Source organism: Rana temporaria, chromosome 6 (assembly GCF_905171775.1).
Source record: "Rana temporaria chromosome 6, aRanTem1.1, whole genome shotgun sequence".
NCBI lineage: Eukaryota > Metazoa > Chordata > Amphibia > Anura > Ranidae > Rana > Rana temporaria.
The window spans coordinates 5,541,588-5,551,674 of record NC_053494.1 but is presented as its reverse complement, the minus strand read 5'-3'; the positions used below and the strand labels follow the sequence as shown (position 1 = coordinate 5,551,674).

Below are 10,087 nucleotides of genomic sequence, written 5' to 3'. Positions count from 1 at the left end.
GAAAATCAATGGGAGCGCCACATGCGTCCAGCGTAAATATGCGCCCATGATACGCGGGCGTAGGCAAGTTACGTTGGTTGGATGAAGCCTATTTTTAGGCGTATCTTAGTTTGTGGGTCGGCGCACAGATACGACGGCGCATATTTGTACTTACGACTGCGTATCTTGAGATACGTCGGCGCAAGTGCTTTGTGAATCCGTGCCATTTCTTTTTATTTTTTATTTTTTTATATATATTTTTATTTTTTTATAGAATGTTTGTGTTTAGTGAAATGTATTGCATGGTATGTGAAGTGTAATATCTCATAAATGTATATGTTGTTGTATGAAAATTGTACAATGCACAGCATCGTGTATGTGGTTTGACTGTGGTCAGTTGCATTTGTTTTGTTATGATGATGTCCAAAAAAAAATAAAAAATCTGACGAAATTGGATTATAAAATGCACAGTGAAAAGAAAAAAAAAGAAAATAAAGAAATAAACCCGAAGGCAAAGATATATAAAAATATATAGCAATATTTCATCATACTCTATCGTCTTTCATCATCTTCAATCATCCATTGTCATCATCAGTATCACATTTTTAATAATAATAATAATAATAATAATAATAATAATAATAATTGTAATTTTAATAATTGTAATTGTAATAATAAAAATAATAATAATAATAATAATAATAATAATAATAATAATAATAATAACATAATAACCTATACTAGATAACCAGCCATTTCTAAAATCAGGATGTGTGTTTCTTGTCGGTTTTACGTACATTGTGTATTGTAATTTTAATAAACTTACAGTGTTTTTTTTTTATGCTATATCACCAATCTGTGTGTTTAGTGACATACATTATTATGTATATTGTATATAGCAAAAAAATATATAAAAAATAAAAACACAAATTCTGAGATATTTTGTTCTGAATGCATTTACGTTTAGTACTTGGTAAGAAAATACATACAAACCTATAAAAAAAAAAGAGATACATTTTACCTTTTAAAAACAGAGGGCCCACTGTTAGATTTGTGATGTCCACCCCATTATCCATGATCCCGGGGTTTGTTTGGGAACAATTCTGTAAATAGAGCGTAGGGTAGAGGGTAGACATTTAAAGTGGGCAAACTTTTTTTATATATATTTTTAGGGTGTCCTCACAGTCAAGAGACAACTTACCGGGCTGCACATTTCCAATGTCGTATTACACAAGTGAACCTGACAATCTATATACATTCTGCTGTAATTTCCAGCAAACTCTGAGATAATAAGCGAGAAACGTCCTTGTAGGGAGACTCCATTCTCTCCCACATATAGGGTAGAGTCATTCATAACAGGGCAGCTGTTGAGAGATACAAATAATGATAAATAAAAACCAAATATTCAGCTGAAATACAAATACCTGCGAAAAGAACCTGTAATTCTAATTTGTATTTCCATTCAGGCATTCTTGTGACCGGAACAGCCAGGTCTGGGCTATCCTAGATGACTACACCCCATTTAAGCTTGGTCTTGGACTCTGATCATTAACCTTCCATTCAACCAGTACCTAACTCCCCCCCCCCCATGACCATGTTTTTTTCCCCCACTTACCTGTAGTGTTCTTCAACGCCCATAATTCTCCTTTACTTCTTGTATCGGGTGACTTGGTGATGATCCTTTACCATGGTCCCTCACCCTTACTCCCGGTTGGCCACCATTTTATCTTTTCACTTGATCACCAACCACTTTCCCCACCTAGTCCACCTTCAATTTATATTTATATTTATTTTCATATTTATTTATTATCTTTTATTTCCATTTTACCCAGAATGGCACGACTGGGCACATGGACGTACAGGTACGTCCCCTTTAAGATGCCCAGCCGCGGGTCGCTAGCGGCCCAGTCCTGTCCCCTGTGACCACACCCGCGGGACCTGCGGACCCGATCGCCCCCGGTGTCCCGCGATCAGGTCACAGAGAGGAAGAACGGGTGATTTTCCTGACACAATTCTCAGGGCGTTTGACCCAAATCAATGGGAGCATGCAGAGAGCTGAGAAACAAACTGCAAACTCACCTTTCAGCATTCAGCCAGCAAAGAGACACAACCCTTTATTTCCTATAGCTTTATAAACATCATGACATCATTCACATGAACACACTGATTGGTTAATTCTATACAGTACAGTCCCATTTACACGCCCCCTTTGACGTCTGTTCTTTGTACACGGCACACATTCCACAGCACATGCAATCCACGTGTAAGTCCTTTGTGCACTGTTCATATACAGGGGTTCTTGGCCAGCTTCTGCAAGGGTTTAACCATATATGGTATAAACAGTTCACGAGACACAAAGTTCCTTCAGTGAAATGAGGACAGAAGGGGTGATTTCCTCTTGCAAGTCCAAATTTGTTTCTCTCCACGGAAGGGGCTTTGAAATGAAGCCATTTAGGAATGCAGTAGGAGGTAGGGGGGGATTGAATGAGAATGAGCGAGGGGGGGTTTGAACACATCTAAATAACTCTCCATTGTCTCTTTTTCAATGCTGAATTGTACTGTGTCTTTAAAACATTATCTGTTTCTTCATGTAAGGATAACAACATTTCAGAGGTTCTAATAAAAGAATTAGCTTAACATAAAATAGCATAGAATAAAATATTCATTTTATTTCACTTCCACCACACAGGGAGAGGTGAGTGTAAACAAACTTTCCCCGTTCTTCCTAGTGTGGCTGTCAGTGATCGTCTGTTCCCTGTGTTAGTGAACGAAGATCAGTGATGTCACTCACACAGCCACGCCCCCCCACAGTAAGAACACTCCCTTAGGACACACTTAACCCCTACAGCTTCCCCTCCTGGTTAACCCCTTCACTGCCAGTGTCATTTACACAGTAATCAGTGAATTTTTATAGCACTTTTCGCTGTGAAAATGACAATGGTCCCAAAAACGTGTCAAAAGTGTCCGATGTGTCTGCCATAATGTCGCAGTCACGAAAAAAAATCGCTAATCGCTGCCCTTGGCAGTAAAAAAAAAAAATTGATAAAAATGCGGTGCATACTAGCTCATTATGCCTTTTGCCTTTCAGGTATGTAAAAAAAAAAAAAGCTGCTGGCGGCAGCGTCTCTGGTAGACCCCGTCCCTCTTCATGGTCACAGGTAATGTGAACTGTAGTCTCCACCCCTGGCCCGATGGCTAAACTATAATTGGCCAGCCGTGTAGAGGCCGGGTGAGCGGTGGGGGCTCAAGGAGCAGCTCAGCTGCCCTGGCCCCACAAGAACATGCAGCCTGGCGGCCCCCGGCCCACCAGGCAAGTGCCCGGTGTGCCCTATGGCCAGTCCGGGCCTGGAGGTAGAGCAGAACCCAGCTAAGTAAGCAATGTGGGCTGTCTTAAGACATGGTCACTGAACTGTACTGTCCCCTGTAGTGATATAATGTATAGTGTCCAGTAGATAATTGATATTTAGGTATTAGTATGATGACTATAAGTTATGTTCCGCAGCAACACCCAAGTTCTCCAGAGAGTGCATTTTATTTGGCTTCCAACACAGAACAAAGTCCAAATTCCACAGATGATACAAATCCAACAGAGTATATAAGAGTCCCATCTTTTCCTAGACCTGTGCCTTCATATTCATACAGAGTGACAAGACTGACTAAATGCTAGCTTGAATGACTCAAATACTGGTCTCACACTGGAGAGGGGAGGGGGGGATCTGCCAGGTAAAACAAATCTTTCCCATGAATGAATACCCCCTCAAGTCTAATTACCATCAATAAATACTTCCCTTTAGGGTTGTCCCGATACCACTTTTTTTAGGACTGAGTACAAGTACCGATACTTTTTTTCATGTACTCGCCGATACCGATTACCAATACTTTTTTTTAAATGTGTCCCCACAAATGCAGCCATGTGTGCCCACAAATGCAGCCATGTCTCCCCATAAATGCAGCCATGTCCCCCCATAAATGCAGCCATGTCCCCCCATAAATGCAGCCATGTCCCCCCACAAATGCAGCCATGTCTCCCCATAAATGCAGCCATGTCCCCCCATAAATGCAGCCATGTCCCCCCATAAATGCAGCCATGTCTCCACATAAATGCAGCCATGTCCCCACATATAGACACTCCCCCTTGCTCAGATTGGACGGGTGATCTGTCTAAGTGCCCGAGCAAGGGAGAGTGTCTATACATGACGAGGCGCGGCAGGGAACACACAGCTATTCCCTGCCGCGCACGGGAGTCGGGGGCCTGTGCGAGAGCCGACGTATAGCGAAGGGCTCTCACGCAGGGGAGCCGACCTGCAGCTGTAAAAAGACGGCGGCTGGTCGGCAAGTAGTTAAAGTTATGGTGCGTGTTATACGCCTGGGCGTGTTATACGCCAATAAATACAGTATATGTTCCTTTTAAAAGCTTAGGAAACATGACAGAAAGTTTGGAAGTTTTTGGAAACTAGAAAGTAAGTAAAGTGTTACTTCAAAATGTACATCCTGAGTGTTTAGAGAAAAAACAACTTACTAGTCACTGATGACGCGGTATATCGCAGTATCTGTATCGGATGCAGTGGTCACATGACAGCTCTTTATTAGCAGCACGGCTGTGGAAGAGGTATTATTTTCCACACTTATCCCGGTGTACAAAGACACATTTGTATCTATCCAGGTTCCTGGGTCCTCATAGAGAATTGTGTAATTAGAGTCTTGGAAGACGCCCATTCTGACTGTGTAGGATGAAGAGCCTTCGAGGGATAGATTGCTTTCACTGCAAAACAATATTACAGTGGGAGACAGTTAAGACATCTTAATGGCAATAACAACAGGGACATAAAATATAGTCCAGAAAGTTGGTTAGGGAATGTTCTACAACATGTGAGATGTTGCTAATGCTATCTTTTAAGGTAAGTCATTCTTCTAGAAAGACATGTTTGTGCTTTATAGCAAGGCCATTCCAAGAACCTCATTGTATTAGATTCTAATCTCCCACATACTGCATTTACCTGGCCTCTTAATAGCCAACAATGTACGGTGACATTTCTCAAGTGATCACCAATGTAAGGAAGACATTCTCCAATGACCATCAATGTAAGTGGACACCTAACTAATGGTCGTAGACAGATTGCTCCTAAGTGGACCTCTCCCTACCCGCTGACCGTATCTGAGTGGATTTTAGATCTCAATAGGATTATTCTTTTTGAAAAAAAAAAAAAAATCCCTAAGGAATTTTATGAGTAAGTTTGATGCTACCTGGTCAAAATGGCTTCAATTTATGACCTAGGTATCATGTAAACTAATAAGTACTATATACTTTGCAATATTAGATGTTGTTTATTTTCTGTCCGTTTTTTCTGTCCTTTTTCTTCCATATATACTCCAAGAGCAGGGTGGGTGATGGGGTGGTTTGGGGTCCTTTTTTTTAATGGTCATCAATGTCAGGGGACATTTCATCACTGACCTCTAATATAAGGGAGTACTTCACCACTCATCTCATCATCAACACTCCACTGACCACCATTGCATGGGGTCACTTCTACACCAATGTAAGTGGGCACTTTACACTTGGCTACCAAAGTAAAAAGACACTTTTCCAATAAGCATCAATGTAGGGAACCTGTCAGGGGAAATGGCCGTGGAAGTACTGGCAATCTTGCCAGTAGAAGAAATGGCCGAAGGCTGCGTCAGGGAAATGACTGTGGAAGTACTGGCAATCTTGCCAGTAGAAGAAATGGCCACCAGAGGCACATCATGTGACAGGTAGATGCCCCTCTGGCCTATAAAATAGGGTGACCAGACATCCCCAGTTTCAGGAGACAGTCCCCTGATTGAGGAGGCTGTCCCCGGACCAAGTCTGTCCCTGGTTTTGTCCCCAGATTGGATTTAATAGGGGGCAGGGGCAATTTCAAAGACAATCAGTGCAAAAAAAAATTAAAAAATTACAATTACACACCCTTGCTCCGCCGTGCCTATTAGCATAGGGGCGGTTGTATTTTTCCCATATTCTGTGCCCCTTTCTGATGATCATGTGCTGGTCGGTGCAGAGGGAATATTTCTTCAGTTTCGGGCACATGCCCGTTCAGCTTCGCTCGCATGTTTTTCTGCCTTGGCTCAAATCCTGGCCAGCCACCTGCCTATCTCCTTGCCTTCCCTGGTAAAGTGATCTTCCTCCGCTCCCCATCCAGTAGTAGCCGGGGCCGAAGAGTGAGATTTGAGAGGCTGTGAGATGGGCGGCGACGGGCAGAGAGTCGCTGATTGTTGCCATTACTAGTAAAGAAAAAATATGTCCCCGGATTTCATTTTAAAAATCTGGTCACCTTACTATAAAAGGCTGCCACTGTCTGACCGAAATTGCTGGATTGTCGTCAGCTTCCTGTGTCTGTTTACCTTGTAACTCCTGGCTTGACCTGTGATCCCAATTATCTCCTCGCTCTGACCTTGGCTTGGCTGACTATTCTTCAATCCACTGCCCACTGTTTATGACCCGGCTTGCTCCTGTTTGCTCTTGGACTGTCTCCCGGTATATGACCTCTGGCCTGGCTGCGAACCCTGCTCCTGGTTTATCCTGCATATGCCTACTCAGGACTTCTTCTTGCACGGCCACTGACATCACTACCCCGTGCATCCCAGCTACATTCTGATTACCAGCCTGTTGCAGCACTACTGGCAATCCGTGCACCTTTGGGCACCATATCCCCTGTATCACTCCCAGGGGAGCGCTGCACTTAGCCGCAAGGGGTGCCCTCTCTGCCACTCGGCCTCACATCAGAGACTTGACAGAACCCTTCACCATTGATCACTAATGTAAGGGAGAACTTCTCCATTCATCGTTGTTGATGTAAGGGGGCAATAACCCACTGGCCACCACTGTACACTGCCCCACCAATGTAAGGGGTGGCACTTCTACACTGACTCCTAGTATAAGGAGACCTTCTCCACCGACCACTGATGTAAGAGTGCACTTCGCCACCAACTACCATGGGGTAACTTCTACAATGACCACCAATGTAAGGCACACACTGGTTCACAATGGGGCGATGGGAGCGTTGGCGGTAAAGCCGTACATTTTTTACCCCCCGCTAGTGGCCAAGAAAGGGTTGAAACCACCGCAAAGTGCCTCTGCAGAGGTGCTTTACCAGCGGTATAGCTGCGGTGCCCATTGATTTTTAATGGGCAGGAGCAGTGGAGAAGGGGTATACACACCGCTCCTTCACTGCTCCAAAGATACTGCTAGCAGGACTTTTTTTTAACGTCCTGCTAACGCACCGCTCCAGTTTGAAAGCCCTCTATGTTTTTCCCGCTGGAGACACAGCAGTGGCTGTTTCAGGGCGCTTTGCAGACTTTATAGTGCCTGCCAACAGCTCCAGTGTGAATAGGGGTCTAAGGAAGGCACTTCTACACGGACCCCCAGTGTAAAGGTACCCTTTCACATCAACCACCATTGCATGGGAGCATTTCTACACTGCGCCAATGTAAGAAGCCCTTCTTTGCTGAATGCTAATGTAATTAGAAACTTCCCCACTGAGCACTGACCACCAATTTAGGTGGGCGCTTTTTGTAGGAGCGATGAAATATATCTATTTTTACAACATAAAAAGGCCATCCCTCAGAGATATCAGCTTAGCAAATTTACTTAGCTATACTCTACCTTACAAGGACACTTGTAGAGAGCCACAGGAGATTTTCCATGCTTCTTCGATAAGTACATGAGATATTTGTGGAAAACGTGAACGAGGAGAACATGGTTGATAAATACGCCACATTCATGTATGTTAAATAATCACCACTTGCCTGAAATAAAATATAGAAGAAGTAATAATTTTCATTGACAGGCATAATGAAATAATATATTTTTTTTTAATTAAACATCATCCATAGTCTTCCACCTTTATGTAAACTTGTACTATTTAAAGTAAACTTGTAATGAGAGTCGCACTGAGAATTCTTTTCTGAGCCTCTTCTAATAATGGGTTCAATGTCTCAGAATCACAGACCAGAAGGAGAATCCAGAAAATTATACAGTTATGTCAAAATGTCTTAATGCTTTTTTATTTGCCAAAAAAACAGTGGTTCTCAACCTGGGAGTCGGGAACCCCCTCAAGGGTCGAATGGCGATTTGCCAGGGGTCACCGAATCCTGGGCTGCTCCTGAAGCCTGCACCACTCTCCCAGCCTTTTCGCGACCGAGCCAGAAACAAAGTGAGTAACACATTAAAAGTCCCCACTACAGTTTGTGATCAAGAGCACCTAAGTTGGCCGATCAGAACTTCCCCAAGCACTGCCACTGATCCCACCCCCCACCAGCACTGCCACTGATCCCACCCCCACCAGTGCTGCCACTGATCCCACCCCCCACCAGCACTGCCACTGGTCCCACCCCTCACCAGCACTGCCACTCATCCCACCTCTCACCAGCACTGCCACTCATCCCACCTCTCACCAGCACAGCCACTCATACCATCCCTGACCAGCACTGCCACTGATCCCACCCCTCACCAGCACTGCCACTGATCCCAACCCCCACCAGCACTGCCACTGATCCCACCCCTCACCAGCACTGCCACTGATCCCAACCCCCACCAGCGCTGCCACTGATCACACCCCTCACCAGCACTGCCACTCATCCCACCCCCACTAGCACTGCCACTGATCCCACCCCTCACCAGCACTGCCACTGATACCACCCTCCACTAGCACTGCCACTCATCTCATTTCATCCACCAAGGTGTAAGAGAAGGAATACAAATAGAGAATACATGGATCAAGAGCACCTAAGTTGGCTGATCAGAACTCCACTAAGCACTGCCACTAATCCCACCCCCACCAGCACTGCCACTGATCCCACTCCTCACCAGCACTGCCACTGATCCCACCCCTCACCAGTACTGCCACTGATCCCACCCCTCACCAGCACTGCCACTGATCCCACCCCCCACCAGCACTGCCACTGATTCCACCCCACCCGCAATGCCACTGATCCCACCCGTAACCAGCACTGCCACTGGTCCCACCCCTCACCAGCACTGCCACTCATCCCACCCCTCACCAGCACTGCCACTCATCCCACCCCTCACCAGCACTGCCACTCATCCCACCCCCACCAGCACTGCCACTGATCCCACCCCTCACCAGCACTGCCACTGATCCCAATCCCCACCAGCGCTGCCACTGATCACACCCCTCACGAGCACTGCCACTGATACCACCCCCCACTAGCACTGCCAGTCATCTCATTTCCTCCACCAAGGTGTAAGAGAAGGAATACAAATAGAGAATACATGGATCAAGAGCACCTAAGTTGGCTGATCAGAACTCCCCTAAGTACTGCCACTAATCACACCCCCACCAGCACTGCCACTGATCCCACTCCTCACCAGCACTGCCACTGATCCCACCCCTCACCAGTACTGCCACTGATCCCACCCCTCACCAGCACTGCCACTCATCCCACACCTCACCAGCACTGCCACTGATCCCACCCCCCCACCAGCACTGCCACTGATCCCACACCTCACCAGCACTGCCACTGATCCCACCCCCCACCAGCACTGTCACTGATCCCACCCCCACCAGCACTGCCACTGATCCCACCCCTCACCAGCACTGCCACTCATCCCACCACTCAACTCGCCCCGCAACTTGGGAAAATGTATCAAGGGGTCACGGCACTAAAACGGTTGAGAACCACTGCTCTAAAAGCATTGAAGGCAACACATCTATATGAATGGGAAGTACTATTTTCTGATGGGAAAGTCAGAACTGGACTGTTTTGAGTTTGAATTTTTCTCTACTGGTGGATGGTGCCCAATATGAAGGGGACAATGTTGATGTGATGATATCAGCACTGCTCTGCATCATAATATTAGGTGTAGGGCACCATGGTGACGATTCCTCAGGGGTGCATCTCTGATGGCCTGCACTCACTGGATCTCCTAAGTCTTCTGAGTTGAGTAATGCATTAAGACTAGTGATTGAAGTTGTCCTCAGTCAAGCAGGAGTACATCAATGTGAATTTAAAAGGCAATTCCAATCCAAACCTTTATTTGTTTGTTTTATCTATTTTTCCTCCGATTGAAAGGATTTTCCCTCACGTTCTATTCTGAAGACCTCCAAGATCC

The 10,087-nt window shown here is 45.4% G+C and overlaps 1 protein-coding gene across 1 annotated transcript in view; it reads right to left on the bottom strand.

Moving 5' to 3' along the window:
* Positions 1-674: 674 nt before the first annotated feature.
* Positions 675-10,087, bottom strand: part of LOC120942945 (uromodulin-like) — a 30,501-nt gene continuing 21,088 nt past the window's right edge. The window contains exons 12-15 of the mRNA XM_040355925.1: positions 7,619-7,761; positions 4,499-4,741; positions 1,181-1,343; positions 675-1,082 (exon numbers count right to left, since the gene is read on the bottom strand). Coding sequence (XP_040211859.1) covers positions 828-1,082; positions 1,181-1,343; positions 4,499-4,741; positions 7,619-7,761 — 804 coding nt within the window. The 3' untranslated portion in view covers positions 675-827. The remainder of the gene's footprint in view (positions 1,083-1,180; positions 1,344-4,498; positions 4,742-7,618; positions 7,762-10,087) is intronic.